This window comes from Rhynchophorus ferrugineus, unplaced genomic scaffold (genome assembly GCF_030347505.1).
Source record: "Rhynchophorus ferrugineus isolate W39M unplaced genomic scaffold, kcgeb_rfMv2 rfM4, whole genome shotgun sequence".
Classification (NCBI taxonomy): Eukaryota; Metazoa; Arthropoda; class Insecta; order Coleoptera; family Curculionidae; genus Rhynchophorus; species Rhynchophorus ferrugineus.
Genome location: NW_027472583.1, coordinates 55,949,189 through 55,973,905, shown reverse-complemented (window position 1 = coordinate 55,973,905; position 24,717 = coordinate 55,949,189). Strand labels below are relative to the sequence as shown.

Genomic DNA, 24,717 nt, shown 5'->3' with positions numbered 1-24,717 from the left:
GAAAAGAGTTACGCAACTGGTGAAGTGTCTAGTGAAGCTAGGCCAATGCAAAAAAAAGCACCGAGCAAACAAAAAACACAATAAGTCTGTCTAATCGGCTCGTTGTAAAGTATTCCGGATAATGGGGGTTAAGGTACCAAGGCTAGACGGAGGATATCAGAAGTTAGACCCGGTAGAGGACCCCTTGTGGTGGCTATAACCATAAATTTCAAGAAGGCCCGAGATCGTAGAATTATCGAGTACTACTTAAGAGTCCGTAAGGCACTTGTTCTATCGGAGTTCCTAGCTGGAAAAGCCTTTGCCTTCCTGAATTTCTAAACAAATCGGTTTACAGAAAACGATTCCTTGAACCAACCTTCTCCACCAATAACTCAAGGAAAGAGCACAGACGACAAAACACAGTGCAGAAAGAATTATCAAAACAGAATTGACTAAACAATTATCAGAATCAGAACTAAGAATTTGCAAGAGAATTGACTAAAGAATTGGCAACATAATTAGAAAGAAATAAAAATGTCAAGACAGTGAAGATTTAATCAGAATTAAGAAGAAAGAAAACCTATCAAGAATGGAAGTCAAGATTCCAAAAGGGAAGAATTCTTATATATAATTATAGCCCAAACAATACAAAAATAATAATATAATTTTGTGACATATACAAAAATTTAAAATACCAACAAAACAAATATAAATTAATATAACTGTTTGGGTTCGTTTGGATCCTTAAAGTTAAATTACGAATAAAACAAATCTAATTTGTTGCTCAGCACCGACTTCAGAGTGATCAGTTGGTAGTAATTAAAATAATATTGCTAATAGATAAATAGGGTTGGGTAGGTATTAAGCTAAATTGTGTGTATATAGTAGAATATAAAATACGTATAGTAGATACTAGATAGGTTAAATAAGGTTTTTGTTTGTTTTTATTTAGTTATTACAACGATTAATGTATACATCTTACATTAATATGTTTTTTTATGTCAAAAAATCTAAGTTTGATTATTTTTTAACTTGTGTTGAGTTCCTTATTTATTTTTTGAAGTCGGTTCAATTTTTTTTGTTAAAAACATTTTGTATTTCTTATGAAACCATACTATGCATTTTATCGTAGTTTATTAATTCCAATCAATAAACACATTACAAACTTTTAGTTTTACACAAATATTACATTATTTTTTTAAATAAATACCTTTACTACAACATACTGTATATATATCAATAATCAGTTATAAATTAAAAATATGGTAAATAAAAGAGGCCAATTAACTTAAACGATCCTTTATTGTAGAAACGTCCAGTTTTAGTAGAGAAAGATACCGTAGTTGAAGCATTGAATAAAACCATAAAATTGTTATGTTGTTTCTTATTTTGATAAAATAACATTATTTCCACAAGATGTTAATATTGTTTCAAGGTACTACTACACCAATTAAACATTTTTATGTATATATTCATGATGTAAAACATACATTATTTATGTCTTTAATTACGGATGAGCTTTATTTATTGATGTTTAATTGCTGTTATAATGTAATATATTATATATTTTTTGTTATATTTTAGTCTTTTTATCTGACAAGGATTTATCCGGACTGCACAGCATTAGCTTGACATGTGAAATCTGCTTCAACACTTCTTGTAGAATGGGAAATGGATCCTATTACACATATTACACTCCATCATTATCAGTCATCCAGCTATTTTTATCTATTGTTATAGCTATTGAATAACAAATGTTTCATTAAACTCACCATAACCTGAAAACTAATTATTGAAATATTTATATATATATATATATATACATAAAGCAAGTGACTATCAGGAAGTGTGTTTTGGATTTTACCTACTCTACACATGTAATAAACCATATACCAATGTAAAATAGCATTATAGCTACATTTGCTGCTGTTACTGTGATTCTTGCCGTCGGAGGCAATAGCGAAGAAACCAATACGAAAAATAGACAATTAGAAATTAGATTATAGACAAATAGACCCAAACTTTGATAATATAAATAAACGAAAGTAAACCTATCCATGTACAGTTCATGTATAATCAGACCGGACAAACACCAAAACAATAAATATTACCATCATTTCGTATAGCAACAACACTATGTAACAGATCAACTAAAAAGTCCCCGGCTGACACATAGATAGCGCTACTCACCCTCAAAGAATGCGTGTATAAGTTTGACAGCTGTCGGATCATTAGTTTGTGAATTATGAGTGAAGTAACTTTTGTTATTGTAAAAAAATGGATAAAAAGAATTTCGCGTGTTAATAAAATATTGCTTGTTGAAGGGAAAAATACAGTTGAAGCAAAAACCTGGCTATCATCAAGGATTGGTATGCTGAGTATAGACGAGGTGAAATGAGCACCGAAGACGGTGAACGCAGTGGACGCCCAAAAGAGATTGTTACCGACGAAAACATTAAAAAAAACCACAAAATGATTTTGCATGACCGTAAATTGAAACTGAATGAATTAGCAGATATTCTAAAGATATCAACTGAACGTGTACATCATATCATTCACGAATATTTGGGTATGGTAACACGCGAAATTCCTTTTTATTAATTTTTTTCACAATAACAAAAGTTGCTTAACTCAAAATGCTATAATTCTCAAATTAATGATCCGATAGCTGTCAATTTTATATACACATCTCTTGAGGATTAGAGCTAACTAACAAACATATGGATTTAATTCTAGTAGCGCCATCTATGTGACAAGCCGGGGACTTTTCAATTGTTGACCTGTTAGATACTGAACTGTCACTCAAGAATCAAGAGAAGCGCCAAGAGACATGAGGAGATACTCCACTTTCATGCCAATATCGAAGTAATACAACTCTTGGATAACACCAGCAAAGGATACAGACCCAAAAAAATCTAATCTTTTGACCTTGTATTTGTGTACAAAAACAGCAGTGTTATTACATAAACATTATTATGACTAGTTATAATGTAATACATAAATAAACAAAAAAGAAAGATTCCCTTCCATACTATCTATGTTTTGTGGTTCGAGTAAGATAACGTCTCTCTGTCTGACCGTAAGCTTAATAACTTCTTTAGTAACAAGATACATAACATCCATATTATGTTATTTTTTATATAACCGAAAACAAATTGCGAAAACATTTCTTCCGATTGAACCTGAGGAACCCAGAAACCATCGCCTCGAGCTGTTAACCCAGATCCAAGCCTCATTCCGACTCTACCTGAGGCATAACAATGATCCACCAGATATTTTTAAAGGTCGCGCCGTAATGTGAAAAAATTTCGGGTACGTCCATTGACGGTCGCTTGGTATTCACTCTAATGCCCAGAAGTAATTGATTAGCCGTTGGACGGCACACCTCTGACCAACTAACGGGCCGGTAACGGGACCGGGGAAGGGGACGGGCTCGGGTTTGAGGTGATTTTTCGATTTATTCCGAATGCGTGGTGTTATTGGCGACGACACGACGATACTTTCATCGATGGCTCACGGCGGGGAATGCCTCTCTTTCACCTGACCGTGACTTCAGTGTTCATTTTCGATCAGCAGAACAGGTTCATCTTCTAATCGCAATTGGGTTATGGGTATTATCGAATTTAAAGATTAAATTTTTTAATCAGAAACATCTGTAATATTTCGTTTCTTATCTAATAGCGATGCAATAATATCTTAAACATGTGTATATATTAAACAGCAGCTATAAATGTAACAAGAACCACGCAAGATGCAGCGTGGTAAGCTACTCCTAGTATTGCACAATATCAGAAAGTTAACTTCATATCATACACAATTAAACAGAAAATCGGAGAGAAAGGGAAACTGCGAAAAACTTGGCAACAAGCAAGAACAGAACAAAAACATAAAAAGATCAACAAGATAATAAAAGAACTGAAAGGGCTAAATAATAATGAATAAAACCAAAGAATACAAGGATATTTAGAAAACCTAACGCCAACTGATGTAACGGAATATTCTCCCTGGAAAATAACAAGAAAGATTAAAAGGTTCCAACAACATAATCCACTCATTAAGCATAGTGACGAAAAACATACTATTAGGAAAGTAAAACAGACAATAATTAATGAAATGTATGCTAAAACATCTCCCGGATGTTATCAAATAACTGGAAAAATCTTACAAAAACCATCAGAAAAGTGTTTCAAACTAACAATATTTAGACAACGTGCGGCAAAAGTCCTGCTACCATTTTGATTACCTCTAACTTTACATTTTTCTTTCATTGTGATTGAAAAATTATATCGGCTAAATGGTGACCGCGATTCGCTATGCGACTTTCAGCTCTTTTTAAGGCATTTTTCATGATATCCTGCAATATCTGAGGCTGAAGTTCTTCAATTTCGTGACGAATATTGTTTTTAAGATGTCAAATTGTTTGGGGCTTATTAACATAAACTTTTGATTAAAAAAAACATAAAAATGTTTGGTGATATTAAATCCGGAGCTCTGGCAGGCCATGCTAAATCGCCACTTCGCGAAATTAGTTTTGTTGAACGAACTGTGTGTGCTGTGGCCCCATCTTGCTGAAACTACATGTCCTTGCTCTTCCATTTCAGACAAAAGAAAATTTCGAATCATGTCTTGGTACCGTTTAACAGTAACTGCAACCCCTTGGTCATTTAGAAAAAAATAGGGACCAATTATGTTTCCACCATACAGTATAGTTGTTTTTAGTGGAAGCAATGATGTTTCATGAATTAACTGGGATTCGAGTGAGGATTCTGTGTTCCCCAAAACCGACTGTTCTGTTTATTGAGGTGGCCTCTGAGAAGAAACTGGGCTTCATCGCTCATTATCAATTTAAACGAAAAATCTTCAAGCCTTAGGATTTCATTACAGTACTCAACTCGTTGATCACGATCTCTCAGCAACAACGAGGGTTTATCTGGACTGAACCTACTGTTTAACGTGGGCTCCGAACCACGATCCCCGGCGTTAAGCCCACCGACTGGCAAGTGGCCAACTGAGAAATAATCATAGAAGACGTCCACTCTTACCCAACCTAGATACTGACGCAACGTACACTCTTGCCTAGGACAATCACAATTATTAAAGAATCACAAATATAAATTAACGACCATACCACAGCAGGATTCGAACCCGCAACAGTAGGTGGACCGTCCTATCGCCTTTATTACTGCGCCAACCAAGCCGGCCCTACGAGTTCTATGATGGATAATAATGCTATTGGTAGATAAGGAAAATAAAAACGAAAGTATATATTAAAGTCATGATAATGTTTTTATACATTCTCACTTTTATACTTTTGCTCTTCAAGAGTCTAGTGCTGAAGATCATACCACAATGACGCTCCATTGAATAGAGTAACATGGTGCACCAATTTCGGCCTTAATTTTATTAACAAGTCTTAGATATACACATTTTGCTGATTCTAAAATTGAAATTATTATCCGGAAACACCTGTTTTGTATACAGTTAAGAAACAAAGGTATATGAAGAAGTGGCTCCAAATGAGTCTCATTTATGAGCTATAAAACAAATTTAAATAAATAACAGAAAACTGAGCATTTCCGATAATGTTTTGACAGAGTAATGACATAGAACATTTATGGCAAAATGTTATTGCGACATATAACAATAAATAACAACACATATTTCACTATAGACTTAAACTAGTAACTGTTATTTTAAGGCGAAAAACAGTACTTAACCATAAACAAAATTACTCTCTCGCCTGCCGCTTAATATAGAAGAAAATTTATTGGCATTTCTTAGACGTAAACTTGAAGAAGTTAACGCCACCGACGATTACAGTCCTCCATCTGTTGTCGAGCAAGAGTATCGCGAAACCACATCTGGTCATCACGAGAAAAAGCCCAGCTAACAATTTGCATGAGGATGATGATGATGATCTCGGAACAGTCAGACTGGTTTCGCGTTAAAAAATCGACAACTTCTTCGTCCGGTTACAGGTTTGGTTTTGGTTTGGCTCGCACAGTCCGTCGATTATAAAATATGTCTGATTGAATTAAAATTTATTAATACCTGTGGAATGTGATGGGAATATTCTAACACCACCGCATATCAGACGTAATTTCTTTTTTTATTAATCTCTTAGAACTTGAACAATCTGCCCGTGTGAAATAAGTATTATTATATGATTTTCATTATATAATTTAGCTAACCTGACAGGTAGAAGATCGCTTCTACTACTACGATATATGTGTTCTGTTGTTCCGTGGTTATTACGGAAGCCAAATTGATGGTTTAGGATAATATTTCTCTCTTCTGCGATTATTTCGAGTCTCTTAATGTATAATTTTACGAATAGTTTAGAGATCATATGTGACAGGCTTATAGGAGGATAAGAGGAGACGTCTTCTGTTTTTTTCCCAGGTGTAAGAATCAAAGTGATATGAGCCACTTTCCAAGTGCTAGGAAAGTAATTAAGTTATACCATGGCATTAAATTTTATTTTTATTAATTTAATGCACTTGTATAAGAGCTCTTTTAAGATTCTTCCAGTAATTAAGTCAAAAAGGGAGCTTTTTGACAGCATTGATGTAATTTCAACGTTAATATGTTTATAGACGGTCTATATTATGACGTTCTATAATTTTAACATTTCATAGTTGGCTTAGTTGGCATTTTACCTCACATTACGTTCAAAATTAATTAACAGCACTGGTTAGTCGGAAGATACTCCCAACTTACAATATATAGCCAAATTATTAGGAACAACACTAGTGTTTATGTAATTTATAGTTTATTATATTTGTCTGAATAAATGATGTTGTTTTCAAAAGGTTATTTTACCTTGAATATGTACTGATATCATTATTATTATTGTTTTTGTATAGTGGCAATACAATATACGCGCGTCAATTGTTAAATTGTGTGACGTTTCTTGTCAGTCAATAATTTTCCATTAAAAGGCGTGCATTGCAGTATTGTTGTTTTATTGTATAGATATCATAATGTAGTCATTTTTAACCGACTTTTTACCCAAACAGTTATAATAATTTAGATCTGTTTTGTTGGTTTTTTAATTATTTGTATATGTCACAAAATTATATTATTTTTTTTGTATTGTTGGGGCTCGGTGCCGACTTCAAACCCATCAATTGGTAGTAGTTAAAATAATATTGTAAACTGGTAAATAAGTTTAGGTAGGTATTAAGCTAATATGTGTGTATATAGTAGAAAAGAAAATACGTGTTGTAGGTAGGTGAAATGAGGTGTGTATTTCTATTTATTTAGTTATTACAGCGATTATTATGTACATATTTTATTTTAAAAAGTTTTTTTTGTGCTAAAAATCTAAGTTTGATTATTTTTTAATTTTTAGTGATTTACTTCTTGAATTCGGTTCAATTTTTTTGTTATGAATACTTTATATTTCTCTTTTTAGTGCTAGATATTTACTCAATAAGCCACGCAGTTATTTTATTTAATATTACAATGGGTAAGTCAAATAAAGGTGCAGCCCATATGAGAAAAACTGGAAATAAAGAAAGAATAATAGAAATTAAGGAGCGCTTCAGGCCCTGGTGTCTGGTACCTAGCCTGATGAGAAATTACGTAGCTGTGATTTGACAAATGTTCTAACTAAACAACAACAATAAGTAATTTTCGACGCCGGGAATCGAACCCGTGATTTCCATTTGGGAGCTAAAAACGCTAAAACGCTTTAATCATTACACCATAAAAACAGTTGTCTACAATATTTCTACAAGGTCTTATATGCTATGGTTAGTGTTTAAAAGGCAAACTGAATGGCTTTTGCACTGAACGACTTAGAAATTTTCTGTCACATCAGCTATGCAATAACATTATACAAAATATCTGATTATTTTAGATAAAAAATATGTGAATATGTTTTGGAATTTGAGCCTTTGCCTCGATGTGACTCTCAACTTCTTCAAATAATATTCAATCCCCCTTTTTCTTTCTACTCAAAATTGCTTTGAAATTAGAATCAAACATCAGGACTCCTTTAATTTTGGTTTCTGATAAATTATACAATATTTAAGCAAATACTTTAGAAAGTGCTTCACGAAACTTTATATGTAATGGTTGTAAACGAAACTATTTGGTATCTACTAAAGTTTTAGACAAAATATGCTTCTTTCTGGGTGTCAAACCTTTTCTGTCCCCATAGTTTTTTCGACCAATGTTGAGCCCTTGCTCTGCTACCCTTTTGACATATAAGACATGGAAATTTTGTAAATCCTTTAAGTTGATCAAGACACATGGAGACAAATTTTAAATTTCCAGACAGTATCCAATCGAGAAGAACCGCGTACTTAATTTTTTTCGCTTTTTAAACTTGCCAGTGATATGAAATACTAAAATGTGACGTGAAGTTTCTGGGTGATTTCAAGGATTCCTGATTTTTATTATTATTTTCCGAATCAACACATCATCTGATACAGGAGTTACATATTTTTTTAAAATCACATCTTCAATTAAATATGCTTGCATGATCTATAATTTATAAAATTCATTTATTACTGTGATTCTATTATACTTGCATCAATATACAGCATAAGTAAGACACTTGCGGAATGAATTCACCAGTATGTATTTCTCATACAAAATTAAATCAGATTACTTAAACTAAAGTTAATGTTAAACATTTACAACAACAATACACTCTATAACAACATGTGGTTGGGTTAGCTTCAATCTTCTCATTTTCTGCGTGTTGTCCAGTAGCTATATCGCTTTCAAGTTGCTGTGATTTAGTAACGTTATTTCGTGTTTTAAGGCAAAATCTTGGATAACTTCCGAAACCCATTTGATTTGGGTTTATCGTATAGTTATTCTTTGGTGACGTAGCGACAACCATCGGTAATTAATAGAAGATCTTTCGCAGGATTATTAGTTGGGGTGATGTTTTAGTTCAGCCCCATATTTGAACCCCTTAAGTTCAAGTAAGTACTTTGTTGGAACTTGGTGAATACCTGGTGTACTAAGTTGGAAGTATCTTCCGACTAACAAGTACATTTCTTTGATTTTTAGTCTGATCTGTTCTGGTTTTTGTCTAACGTAATATTTATTTACATATATGTTCATTGACAAACCAAACATTGGCCAATAGAACAGTATGGTGACACTAATAACGCAAGAGCAGTTCATTTCTTCGGATCCTAAGTCAACACACATGGAGATTTTAAAGAAAAATCAACAGTAGTCACATCATCGCTCAGTCAATCACAGCATCAATTGATCAATCAATAAATAAGTTACTCCCCTGTCATTCCTCCGTGTTTTATTTGGAAATCGAGCCCTTTTATCAAAACAAAGAAGTTTTCATTAAAACTCTCTACTAGTTTATTTTCTAGAAAGATTCATTCTACAGAAATTCGCATGACACACTTTTTTGTCGTTCCATTAAAGCCTGTAACACCAATTTAATAGCAATTTTTTATGTTATTGGCAAAGATAGATAGTGCTATCACATTTCAACTTTTTTGCCCACCATAAAAACCAGATAACGATGTTATGGAAAAGTATGTTAATCTGAAATATTATAATATGCAAATTGTATATTAAAAGTCAAATTAGGATTAACAAAGTTGAATATTCAAAATAGCGAATTTCTCGGTCACGAATATAACTAAATATAACATCAATATTTATATGAAAATAGGAATAGATATTTGATAATCCTCAAAAATCAGATATTTAATTATTGAATAAAAATCCAACAAGGAAAATGCTCCTAGTCACTCCAGTAATCAGGCTGGGTAAGATCGGATGTCTTCTGGAATGATTTCTAAGTTGGTCACTCGCCAGTCGGTAGGCATAATGCTTCGGAACCCACGTTAAACTATAGGTTCAGTCCAGATAAACCCCTAGTTGGTAAAAGGAGACTAATTAACAAGGCCACCAAAAAATAATGTAGTTGTATTCTATATTGTGAATAAACACTTTACTAAAGTAACAATTAAAGTCCAACTTTTTAAGTACAACAAACAATGGCTCGGTTTCATGACTCATATTATTTGAATTTGGACTCCTACACCACTTTCTCTTTTCAATTATGTCCGGTCCATACTTTATATTATCCTTTCTGTTGTATTTATAGGACTCCTTTACAAATATATATAGGTAAAATCGTTATTGCAATGACTGTGAATTAAATTTACGGTAATCACTACATAGTATAAAACAAAGTCGCCTTTTCTGTCCCTATATCCCTATGTGCGCTTAAATCTTTAAAACTACGCAACGGATTTTGATGCGGTTTTTTTCAATAGAGTAATTCAAGAGGAAGGTTTATATGTATAATACATGTATAATATACTAAGGCAACATTGCTAATTTTAGAGGTTTCTAATGTGATGTCGTAAATTAACCTATTTTTTTAGGCTTATTTAGCAATTAGCAAAAACGCTGCCTAACCCTACGAGTTAGATCAAATTAATGTACTACAGTATTGTACACCATAAAAAGGTCTACAAAAAAGTCCGCGATGGTATATGTTTATCTTTTAGGGATAACCCACATTAACCATTTTTATTGTTTACTTTTTACGTGAGAAAATGGCTTATTTACGAAGCTATTTTAAGCAATACGGCATTAATCCTTATCGAATTAAGTACCTTAAATACAGTGTGCAATTAATATAGATCAATATGGTTCCTTACAGCATGTAAATTAAACAAATATTTTCGGAGATATTACAAATTTAAAATTTGCGTTTAAAAATGTGTAATGTAATAAAAATTTTATGAATTTAGATATTACAGAGATAGCAGGAAATCTTCATAGTAAGTATAGGAGAAGAGGAATTGTTTTACTCCAAATTTAATGCGTGCAGGCCAAGGGCAGTAATGAATGAAACAAAAATACTGGATCGATTTTAATCATGTTTTCATTGAGTGACATAGGCATATATATTTTATGCCCGTGCAAAGTCGGAGCGGGCCGCTATGTTTTTATATACAACGTTCATATTTTTTCTGTAATGTATTTAATTTAGTATCAGCATTGCACCCGTGCGAAGCCGGGGCGGGTCGCTAGTTTTTAATAAATTCAATAAGGAATCATGTATTAGGTGCTTGCATTCTGATAATTTAGACGATTTAGATAATTCACTTTAAATAAACTTTATTGAGAAAAATTGGTACAATTAATTAATTAATTAATAGAAATATGTTTCAACAGATTTCTCCCATTTTCTCCCAACATGGCGGTTGCGTATCGAAATATCGAGGTCGGTGTGACACCAACAAATTTCTTTAATCTAACAATAAAAGTGATGAATGTCGAAAATCCTATCCAACATTTATATATACTGAGTAATTCAATAATAATTTAAAATGTTAGAACTATGGAATTTACAGTTATGTTAGGTTCTTTAACAATTCTTGGCACACTAAGTATCATTGTGCTTCTATAACAATGTTTTTATTTCAATGCTCAGCTAGAATATTTCTTTTGTTTCTATTGACTCAGGTGCCCTTTGTTAACTCAAGCAACCTCAAACTTCCAAAAGAACCCTGTAATTTCTAAAGTATTTATAATGGTTTTATTCAAATTAAAATACATTTCAATGGAAAGGATATTTCTAGTGATTTCATGTTCCATTTTGATCTTGTATAGTATGATTTGAAAGTAAATAACAGTTGATTTTAAAAGCCAAACGAGGACTTTATGACAGTGAGATATTAGCGAAAGTATGATACCATCTGTTAATGACATACGTATTATGGGAAATATAATTATATATAAGAGATATCTGTCTACGTTTACAAATTTACAAATGCATTAGACCCGAGAGTATGAATATTTAACGCCCCTTATATCTTAGATTTTTATAGTAATAATTTGTTCATCAATAAAATCCTTATATTTTTTAAATAATATAATGATAGAAACTGATGTTCTTTGACGACTGATTTCTTTTATTTTAAGCTTTCGAATTTTTACCCCCTTTGCAATTAATACTATTTCAATGGCTATTGAATTCAATGCCAAGGAATATTTAATGTCCAATTATTCAAAAAAATATCAAGTATCCACTATTGCAATTAATATTCCAAGATTTGTCATTCTTATCATATCATATATCTTATCTAATCATATGATGATTAGTCATCTTGTAATATTAATATTTAATGACTTTGATGAGACACAATTACTGAGAACACTGAACCTCATATTCCAAAGAAGAAAAAATATTTTTAGAACATATCACATTGATTAAAATCTATTTGCCAGCTAAACCTGAACATCTTAAACGCTTTCATGATATATTGGGAGTATAAATAAATATCTAGCAGCCTTTCTGGCAGAGTGCAGTTACTATATCGGAAGAGTACTTAAAGAAGAATATTCTTGTAAAAGAAACTTAAACCCTACTACTGACAATTGAGATTAAAGACTGCTCGGCATCTTTTCTCTCATGATGTTTTAATATCCATATAAAGTTTCATATATTGAAGTTTTAGAAATGTTCATCGATAATATCCTTATATTTTTTAAATAATATAATGATAGAAACTAGTGTTCTTTGATGGCTGGTTTCTTTTATTTTTAGCTTTAGAATTTTTACCCCCTTTGGAATTAATACTATTTCAGTGGCTATTTAATTCAATGCCAAGAAATATTTAATATCCAAATATTCAAAAAATATCAAAAATCCAATATTTCAATTAATACTCCAAGATTTGTCATTCTTAAGATCAATCATATGATGATTAGTCATCTTGTAATATTAATATTTAGTGACTTTGATGAGACAAAATTACTGAGAACACTGAACCTCATATTCCAAAGAAGAAAAAATACCTTTAGAATATTTCACATTGATCAAAATCTATTTACCAGCTAAACCTGGAACATCTTAAAGGCTTTCATGATATATTGGGAGTATAAATAAATATCTAGCAGTCTTTCTGGCAGAGAGCACTTACTATATCGGAAAAGTACTTAAAGAAGAACATTCTTGTAGAAGAAACTTAAAACCCTACTATTGACAATTGAGATTAAAGACTGCTTTTCTCTCATGATGTTTTAATATCCATATAAATTTCATATATTGAAGTTTTAGAAATGTTTATCGATAATATCCTTATATTTTTTAAATAATATAATAATAGAAACTAGTGTTCTTTGATGGCTGGTTTCTTTTATTTTTAGCTTTAGAATTTTTACCCCCTTTGGAATTAATACTATTTCAATGGCTATTGAATTCAATGCCAAGGAATATTTAATGTCCAAATATTCAAAAAATATCAAATATCCAATATTCCAATTAATACTCCAAGATTTATCATTCTTAAGATCAATCATATGATAATTAGTGATCTTGTAATATTAATATTTAATGACTTTGATGAGACACAATTACTGAGAACACTGAACCTCATATTCTAAAGAAGAAAAAATACCTTTAGAATATTTCACATTGATCAAAATCTATTTACCAGCTAAACCTGAACATCTTAAAGGCTTTCATGATATATTGGGAGTATAAATAAATATCTAGCAGTCTTTCTGGCAGAGAGCACTTACTATATCGGAAAAGTACTTAAAGAAGAACATTCTTGTAGAAGAAACTTAAAACCCTACTATTGACAATTGAGATTAAAGACTGCTCGGCATCTTTTCTCTCATGATGTTTTAATATCCATATAAAGTTTCATATATTGAAGTTTTAGAAATGTTTATCGATAATATCCTTATATTTTTTAAATAATATAATGATAGAAACTAGTGTTCTTTGATGGCTGGTTTCTTTTATTTTTAGCTTTAGAATTTTTACCCCCTTTGGAATTAATACTATTTCAGTGGCTATTTAATTCAATGCCAAGAAATATTTAATATCCAAATATTCAAAAAATATCAAAAATCCAATATTTCAATTAATACTCCAAGATTTGTCATTCTTAAGATCAATCATATGATGATTAGTCATCTTGTAATATTCATAGGTAATATATAATGAGTTTGATGAGACCAAATTACTGAGAACACTGAACCTCATATTCGAAAGAAGAAAAAATATTGATCAAAATCTATTTACCAGCAATAGAGTTTATCTAAAATTAACGATCAATTACAATCCAATTGCTATCTGATCATGAACAAGAACATCAAATGCAACCACTGATGACGTAGTTTTCTAGAATTGACTTGCCGTTTCTTACGATAACAACAGTTTTATACTCCGGTGTCCATTCTAATTAAACCTCTCGAATCGAGTCATTGTAGAAAAAGCACAAAATATAATCCGCTCCATTTTGTAATATGAAAGTTTCGGTGTCTTGAAAATTATAATTTCTGCTTCCTAGAGCATGTGTTACTGTTTTTAATTATGTCGTCCAACAATTGTGGAAGACTTTTGACTAGTAAGATCTAAACAAAATAAATGAATTTCTTCTTATTTTAATTGCTATTCGTATTAGATTTACCTAATACAATACATATTAAACAATTATAGACTATACAAGTTCATGTTGTTTGGTTCACTTCAATCTTCTGATTTCCTGCTAGTTGTCCGGTAGCTGTATAGCTTCTATATTGCTACCTTAGTTCATGTTTTAGAGAGAAATATTGCGATAAAGTGATGAATTTAAACCACCATCGAGATGTATGCTAATGAATTATATGACAATAAAATAATAATATCAGATAAACGATATATTGAGAGTATAAATAATTATCTAGCATTATTTTATAAAAAGTTTGCCCGTCTTTCTGGTAGCGTAACAGGTGAATTGAAAAGTCCCCGGCCTGACACATAGATGGCACTACTACAATTAAATCCGTATATTTTTAGTTAGCCCCAACACTCAAAAGATGCGTGTTTAAATTTGACAGCTGTCGGATCATTAGTTTGTGAATTATAGCATTATGAGTGAAGAAACTTTTGACACTGCCCCAAGAAAATCAACCATCAAGGATTGGTATGCGTTTAGACGTGGTCAAATGAGCATCGAAGACGGTGAACGCAGTGGACGCCCAAAAGAGGTTGTTACCGACGAAATCATTAAAAATGATTTTGAATGACCGTAAATTGAAATTGAATGCAATAGCAGACACTCTAAAGATATCAACTGAACAAGTACATCATATCATACACGAATATTTGGGTATGAGAAAGCTCTGCGAAAAGTGGGTGCCGCGCAAGCTCACTTGAAAAAGCCGAAAAATGACCGCATTTGAAGAAAAAGAATGTGCTGCTTCACCACGATAATGCACCGTGTCACAAGTAAGTGAAAACCATGGCAAAAATACATGAATTGGGCTTCGAGTTGCCTCATCCACCATATTCTCCAGATCTGGCCGCCAGTGACTATTTCCTGAACTCAGATCTCAAAAGAATGCTCACTAGGAAGAAATTTTCTTGAAGGGAATTATGCCGAATAAAAAAACTAATTTTGCCAAAAAAATGTGTTTTACTGTGGTAGGCCGGGGACTTTTCAATTGGCCTGTACAGTTGTTATATCGGAAGAGTGCTTAAAGAACATTTTTGTAAATGAAACTTAAAATCCTACTACTGACAACTGAGATTAAAAACTACTCGGCATCTAATCTCTTTTCCGAAACAATCCACCATTAAACCTATTTAGTTAATATAGGCAAACCTCAGTAGTTATAGTTTGACTTAATTTGAGTAACTAATAGTGATCCACTTCTTTATGATTTTACAAATAGCTTTCCGACAGCTACAATAGATTTATTTTATTATCACCAACTAGTCATCTTGACTGTAATATAATTTGTTTTTACAATAAATTAAAAACTAGGTATATGTCAGAAGAACCAATCATTTTTTACCATACCTAGTCTCTGTAGTAACAATGATAACATGTACTAAACACTCTTCGCTGCACTACTAGATTAAATGGTTTGATCATTTTGAGTGTCCTGGCAAGAGTTGAGACATTTCAATGTTAAGTGAAGAGTGAAGTCTCTCCTAAGATCTCTGCGATTTTCTGGACATCCTGGTTAGCAGTAGCTATCTGAAGATCTCGATGTAGTTTCTTAGGTTCATATCCATAGGTCCATATCGGTTTTAGAATTTGCTTATATAAAGCAATTTACTATGTACATATAATTGGGATTTTCTTCCAACTAACCGATATATCTTTCTATTCCAGTTTTTTTATTTTTCTTCTTTTTGAGGTTATGTATTCTAAGTTCATCCTGAGGAGCTTGGAGCTGTTGCTATATGGGATAATACACTGATTTACTTTGGTTAGCTAACGTTCTGATTGCTTCTTCGCTGTTATCTTTACCGCCAAGTATCACACTATCATCACCAAATGTAGCTATAATGATAATTTCCATTTGTAGTATATCACATGTGCCATACCTTAAACATTTTTCAACTATTAATCATAAGCTCCTAATAGTTAATGTCTGAAACCTTCCTTGGCATTGACATCAAGAGAAACTTATGCTAAAGGCCATCAATTAATCACTAATTAACGCAATCTAGAAAGAAAATTACCAGATGTTATTGTGCTGTGAAAGAAATGAATTATTTAAAGGTGTAATAAACTTAATTTTTTACAGTCGTACAATTGGATAATGACGGCTCATTTCCACGAATCCCTCCTTCTATTTGTCGATTTCGATCGTTCTACTGTAAAAATGCTTCGAAATCGTTTTAGCCGAGTACCATGACCATAACGATCTAAAATAGCTGACCAAGTAGTTATAAAATAACGGTTCACCACAATCGTAATAAATAGAAAATATTCTTTTTATAAATTAACCAACCAATCGTTAATTTTTCATGTTGGCTGAAGGGTTCTCGTTCTACCTAATAAGAATAAGTTTTTTATTGAAAACGTATTTTAAATTGATATTAAAAGGAAATTTGTTTAACCAGATTTTATTTCATTAAAGTTCTGCTAAAAGATTAGAAAAGACAAACGAGCTAATTAACCAACTTCAAAAAGGAGGAGGTTCTATGTTCGGCTGTATGTTCGCCGATTTCTTCGTCAATTGTGGACCGATTTTCAAAATTATTATATATTATATACTTTCGAAGTGGTCCCATTGCAACCAAGTCAGAATCTGATGGGCGAAGGGGGAAAATCCAGGGAAACCCTCAAATTTTCAAAGGCACGTAAAAAGTTTTCACATACTTTTTGATCTAAACTACTCAAATATCTGGGTATAACGTTATTGCTGAACAGATGTAACAGAAGACCGGAAGGCGTTCAGTGTAAAAGCCGTAGAAATATTGCAAGTAACTGCTTCTATGGTATAGAGGTTAAAACGCAAAGATAACACGCGGGGGTCGCGATTTCGATTCACCACTAGGGTAGCAACTTTTTGTTCATGTTTGGTTGAAACATTTGTAAAATCACCCAGACTAGGTGGCGGAACCCAGGGCCTGAAGTGTTCCTTATTTTCAATCATTGTTTCTTTATTCCTATTTTTCCTCATACGTGCTGCACTTTTATGTGGGTTATCTATTGTAATACTTAATGAAATAACTAATAAAGCATAATTTATTGAGTAAATATCTAACAGTAAAAAGAAAAAAAAATTGAACCGACTTCAATAAATAAATAAGGAACTCACTAAAAAATAAGAATCAATAAAACTTTTTAAATATTTTAAAATAAAGTATGTACATAACAATCGTTCTAATAACTAAATAAAAGGTCAGATAAAAACCTACTATTATTTTTTCAGGGATTATAAAATATTTTTCGGCATTTACTACTGTATTTTCATCTGTATTTCTAAATTCAATATGTAATATTAAATGAATTTGATAAAAGACCATGTAACTTCTAAATCAAAAATACACGATATACGCGAACGAACAAAACAACAAGACAGTTTTAAACAAAAACAAGACCTAATTAACCAAAATCATAACCAACTCAATAGATTATCAAAAAGACGCAATAAAAAATTAAATAAACCAGAATAAAAAACACGCACAACTAAAAAGAAGATGATTAAGCATTATTTATGAAAAAAAAAGAAAAGAAATCATAATTTTTTCTAGTCATCTTTCCTTTTATTGTTATCTTAGCATCTCACAAACACACCTTGATTGTGACCTACTAAAAAAGCTTTATGTCGAGTCCGCTTATTGTCATTCCAAGTTGATACACGACCCATGTTCATTTTAAAATATGTTTGGACATTTTTTTAAAATACTTTAGAAAGGCTATACATGTTCTACTTCAAACCCAGACACACAAAGTACAAAAATATCTATTTAAACACTCTGAATATTTAAAATAGACGAAGTTTTACTGACATTGTAAGATATTCTGAAATATAAAATTAAAAGAAGATGAAATCGATAAATTATGTGAGGACTGCCTAACGTAAAACATCATACGTAAGATTTTGCCTCTATTAACTACAAAACCCTTAAACTAAGCTATATTGTATGAATATTGTATGGTTTTCTTTTGTTTTTTATTGCTTGTATTTAGTTATCAAGAAATCGCTAAAAAATAGTAAAATATATAAAAACACTGCAATCAATTATAGTCAGATATCAAGATACTTTTATTATTTTTTCAAAATATATTGTATATTATACTCATGTGTCAATCAAATTTGTGATGAATTACAAATTACTATTTCTATTAGGAGTGTCTAAATAACTGAATAAATGCATTTAGACATACAGTAGCAGGAGAAGCCACTCAATTTCAAATCCGTACCTCAATTATTACCTCAAGATCACATTACTCTTATACATATAACATACAAGATAACTTGTAATATGACTTCATGTGCAGCAACAGTGTATAGCAAACATCCTTTTGAAAAGAGTCCTTGTTGCTCCTTTATTGTCATAAATGGAATTAAAGTCATTGGTGCACTATTCTTGAATCCACATAGAATACCGAAACAGTTCATTGAAATGTCTGAGTAACAATATATTAATATGTCAATATATCCTGAGTACATTTATCATCGAAAATGTTCTATTTTGTTATTGAAACGTCAGTTTCCAGGTAAGATTAGTTTAGTACAATTCCAAAATTTAAAAAATATCCCTATATAGTTTTGAAATGAGAAGAATGAACCTGCTCTTTCTCGTCCTTTGAGGATTGATACATATCTTATAAACTTCTAATTTAATGTGTTAAATTTTCTTTAAAAAAATAAATTAAAATAATATGAAAAAAGCACATTAAAAGCCATAAACATATTATTATTAGGAAAACACTTTACGGACATTAATATATTTAAATACTAATTATCATATTTATTAAGATCACAATTAATTGATAGAAATTTCCTTTTCAAGCCGAGAGAAATCACATCATCATTTTCCAAGCACAATGGCATTCCCACAGCAGGATTACCTTATGACTTGCTCTAGATTCTACTAATTATACGTAGTTTAGTTACCTACTATAGACCCGCCTTGTGCGGATACTTTATTTCAGATGTTATACTTTATAGGTAACAGTAAGTTAATGAATAAACAGTTTTTTGTTTAAAATATTTACATAACCACTAGTAAAGCGGGACATTAAGTCACATTTTATATGTAAAACACGGGATTATTGACATCTGAGCTATTACGACTGAAAACATATATTGAATAGTAATAAGAACACTGTTAGAAAGGTAATAAAACTGTAAAAAAATATATTAACTAAAAGGTGCAATAGAATTTAAATTCAAACAAATAAGCTGCCTCTTTAGTGTGGAATTAGAGGGAGAAAACAATTCAAGAATTCACAGGAAACATAATATTAGTATAAATAACACATAAATTGACCGTTATAACATACAGTATTCCTATTTTAGGTAAATCTGAGTACATACACTATTAAAACTGCTGAATTTTAAAAGAAGAAAGTCAGTTGTCACGTAGCAACACTAGCTTAATACAATCCCGAAATATAAAAATGCACCCCCATGTAGTTATTACAATGAAAATTAAGAAAAAAGACTTCATAAATGCTCATAAGAAATATAAAATAATAGATCAATATTACATAAAAATAACAGATCAATTTAAAAGTCCCCGGCCTGACACATAATTGGCGCTACTAGAATTAAATCCATATATTTTTAGTTAGCTATAACCCTCAAAAGATACATATATAAATTTGACAGATGTCGAATCATTGGTTTATGAATTATAGCATTTTGATTGAAGCAACTTTTGTTGTTGTGAAAAAAGGATAAAATGTGTTCATAAAATATTGCTTTTTGAAGGGAAAAAATACAGTTGAAGGAAAAACTTGGTTGATGTCGAGTTTCCGGATACTGCCCCAGGAAAATCAACCATCAAGTATCGGTATGCTAAGTTTAGACATGGTGAAATGAGCATCGAAGACAGTGAACGCAGTGGACGTCCAAAAGAGGTTGTTACCGACGAGAACATTTTAAAAATCCACAAAATATTTTTGAATGACCGCAAATTGAAATTGAATGAAAAGCAGATACACCAAAGATATGAACTGAACGTGCACATGATATCGTTCACGAATATTTGGGTTTGAGAAAGCTCTGTGCAAAGCAGGTGCCGCGAGAGCTCACTTTTGACCAAAAACAACGACGAGTTGATGATTCGGAGCAGTGTTTCAAGATGATCAAGCCTAATAAACCCGAGTTTTTGCGTCCATATGTGACAATGGATGAAACATGGCTCCAACATTTCACTCCAAGTCAAATCGACAGTCATCCGAGTGAAGTGTACACAATGAACCCGCTCCAAAGCGTGGGAAAATGCAACAGTCGGCTGACAGCGTTATGGCATCTGTATTTCGGGATGCGCATGGAATAATTTTCATTGACTTCCTTGAAAAAGGAAGAACTGTCAGCAGCGTTTGAAGGACAAAATCGGCGAAAAACGGCCGCATTTGAAGAAAAAGAATGTGCTGCTTCACCCAGACACTGCACCTTCGAATTGCTTCCTCATCCACCTTATTCTCCAGATCTGACCCCCAGTGACTATTTCCTGTTCTCAGATCTCAAAAGAATACTCGCTGGAAAGAAATTTTCGTCTAATTAAGAGGTGATCGCCGAAACTGAGGCCTATTTCGAAGCAAAGGACAAATCGTACTACAAAAATGGTATCGAAAAGTTGGAGGGTCGCTATAATCAGTGTATCACCCTTGAAGTTAATTATATTGAATAAAAAAAACTAATTTTGCCAAAAAAAATATGTTTTACTACGGTATGCCGGGGACTTTTCAATTGACCTGTTATATCGGACTACGTGTATCATAAATATTGTGTCCGGAAAAAAGTTCATCAGCCTTCTGAAGCTCGAATATTTTGTCATACAATCAATCAACCTCGTTACGAAACGCCTTCCTTCTGATTACGTCTAGTTCTACTTTTGTTCTGTCCGAATTATTTAGTAGCGATCAAAGAGTTTTAGGTAACACCAACTGACTACTGATGAACGCTAGCAAACTGATGCGCCCAAACACACCTAATTTAGGTCAATTCGAACAAATCTGAGGAATGATAACGGTATTCTGAATAAATATTGATAGACGAATTTAGAATAGCCTTTAAGGTCAAGAACAGCGAATAACGAAACTGGGTTTAAAGAAATTTAAATAGAAAACGATTTTATTATCTAATATTTGGCTATAAAAGGATTTGTTTTGAGACGCGTTTAACTTTTCGTCCCATAGATAGTACCACAGGTATCAGAATATCTTCTTAAAATCTTTATATTTTCAGAACGCATACTTAAACACCACACTATTGATATGTGATGATAATGTCGTTTAGATTATCTGTAATGAAATTATCCATTATTATCCACTATACATCCTATAATAAGTTTTATCCTATTATTGAATAGAATCACAATATGGTCCAAGAATCTATATTTTAATAAGAAAATGATTATGTAAAACCAAGATACTTCAGTTACCAATAATAATTCGAATATTTCATAAATTTCAACTTTATGTCAGAGTCAGTGGAAAAATTGCGAATCATTATGAATCATCTGAGAAATTTAACACATGATAAAGAAACTGATTACTCACTCTGGAAAGCCACAAAATATCTAAAGCGGTCATGCATAGACAGTCCACCTATAAGAGACCTATGCGGGAATTGGGCACGTGACAATCACCAAAAAAGCAGAAGCATTTGCTGGATATCTAGAAAAAACTTTCAAACTAATTGAAAGTAATATTGAACATAATGTGCCGGACATAGAAATGAAAATGAATGTCGAAATTCGAAATTTCGATGATTGAATTAGTCACGCCGAAAGAGTTAACCAAAGTTATTAAAACTGACATTAACCCCAGGAAATCACCAGGCTACGATTTAATAACAGGAGAATTACTGTAAAAACTACCAAGAAAGGGAATTATAAAACTCACCAACTTGATCAATACAGCATTTAGATTAAAATATGTCCCTGGCATTTGGAAGATGGCCGAAATTATAATGATCCCAAAACCTGGGAAGCCAGTAAACGAAATAAAAGCCTATAGACCTATATTACTGCTACTAGTAATATCTAAGGTTTTTGAAAAACTTCTGTTGAAAAGAATAAAACCGATCATAGGGAGAAAAAACCTAATACCAACACACCAGTTTGGGTTTATTAACAAGCACTCAACAATTCACCAGGTCCACAGAATAACAGATGTTATTGAAAAAGCCTACGAAAGTAAAAAAGTATGCTCAGCTATATTTTTAGATGTAGCACAAGCTTTCGATAAAGTTAGGCATGAAAACCTTATTCATAAACTACAGAAAATGCTACCAAAACAACACACCGAACTATTAAAATCATTCATTACAACCAGAATATTTAGAGTCAAGCAAGAAGGAGCTTACTCTACAATAAAATAATCTAAAGCAGATGTACAAATTTTTCAGAACAAAGTCCTGAGAGGTATTGTGGGTGCCCACAAATACTATAGGACTGATTAGCTACATCGAAACTTTCAGATACCCACAGTCAGTCAAGAAATCAAGAGAATTGCAAGGGGGCATGAGGAAAGACTCCATTCTCACACGAATATTGAAATATTACAACTATTGGATACCACCAGAACAGGACACGGACTCAAAAGAATCAAACCATCTAATCTTGTGTAGTGTTCTGTAGTGAGGTGCATATATTAAAAAATTCAGCAGTGACATGTATAAACATTATTTCAGCAGCGACTGAGATAGGGCCGATGGGTCCTCCTAGTTATATACCTAGATTTAAGTTATCACAACGACAAATTGTAGGTTAGACGGAAACGACTAGTAACAATATATTAATTAAATAATTTTTAAAAAAATATTATGAGTCATACATGACATGTGACTGCGGCAATATTGGGCAACACATTCCTGTCGCAAGAAAAATCGGAAGGTAGTTTATAATACAGATGTACAAATAACTCCATTACATTGATCAGTCACTAGTTAAATATATGTAACATTTTGTTTACTTCTAATGTTTTGAGTTTTGAGCTTAAATAGTACCAAGTTCTTTTTTAAATTACATATTACATTAGATATGCTCAATACAACCTAAATTTATAAAGTTAATTTATTACTATTGTTCTTTTTTTAATATATTTTAAAGTCTCCTTTTACTACGATTAAAGGGGTTTATCTGGACTAAACCTACCTGAAACCTGAAAGCTTCATTTATGACAGAAGAAGACTGAACTTTTAGAGTCAAATTTACAGCTGTAGATCTTATGCAAAGTAATGTAAGATCCTAAATGAGAAAAACCAAAAGGACAGCATTCTCATGAGACATTAATTTTGTAGATCCATATAGCTAATATATAGCATTTATTTTAAAAAGAACAAATCAGATATAAATATTTACTATTTTTTAAAAGCGAAAAATCTTGATCTACGGTTTATCACGAAAGCTAGAGCTAATCGTTTTTTTTGTTATGTTCGCTTTTCTTCGCCCAATTTAATAAGAGGTGTACAATTTTATTTTCTTGTTATCTTATTTACTGTGTTAAAAGAAGTAAACAATATTATGTAGGTATATCATTGATATTATTTAAGATTCATAGATAGATCAATTAACCGTTTTACATGGCTAATTATCTCGATATACGACTATTAAGTGTCGAATCAAGCAATAATAGAGACAGTTTTACTTCAAATTACAGAAATATAAATAAAAAATGGTTTTTGAAGCTTAAACTCACCTCCACTGACACTTAATAAAATCAATAATATTCCGTAAGTCATCACAGACCAATGCACAACCAACCCCATCTTTTAAAGCACTTGTTCCCAGTCCATCGAGATTGTCAGTATCACAGTTTCACCCCGGTGTCTTCCACACTATTAGTCCAAGCGAATTTCAGAAAAATAAAAACAGAAAATGGTATGTACACCAACCCGACTAATAATTAGCGAGAATTAAGACGCCAACAGTACCAGACGAGATATTCTCGACTTTACAGTACATCACTGGCTATTTGGGTCAGTTATTCGTAAGCCGGACATAAGGTCAATAGTAGACGAACCGAGAGTACCGCACTTTCGACGAGGGTCGCTGGTCCATTATCGCGATCACTTTTCTGTGAGCGGTTTTCCGGTGGAAATCGTCTAAGATTCCGTATATTCGATGGAAAATGGTGTAAAATCAACGACAAGAAAACGGCTCACGCTAGTTCCCCTCGCAGACCGACAAAGTTAACGGAACTACCAAGCCGAACAGACATGTTAGTCGATGGTACCTAGTCGAGTTCTTGTGCCGCAGGTGGGGTTCCTGCGAAAGCCACGATGAGCTACTGGTCGACGCAGTATTAATAT

At 32.2% G+C, this 24,717-nt stretch overlaps 1 protein-coding gene across 2 annotated transcripts in view; it reads right to left on the bottom strand.

Moving 5' to 3' along the window:
- pwn (calcium-binding EGF-like domain-containing protein pawn) overlaps positions 1–24,321 on the bottom strand; it is a 55,832-nt gene extending 31,511 nt beyond the window's left edge. The window contains exon 1 of one of the 2 annotated variants that reach the window (XM_076403414.1): positions 24,105–24,321. In XM_076403414.1, coding sequence (XP_076259529.1) covers positions 24,105–24,174 — 70 coding nt within the window. In that variant the 5' untranslated portion in view covers positions 24,175–24,321. The remainder of the gene's footprint in view (positions 1–24,104) is intronic. The other variant, XM_076403415.1, reaches the window with a different exon arrangement.
- Between the last annotated feature and the right edge of the window lie 396 nt (positions 24,322–24,717).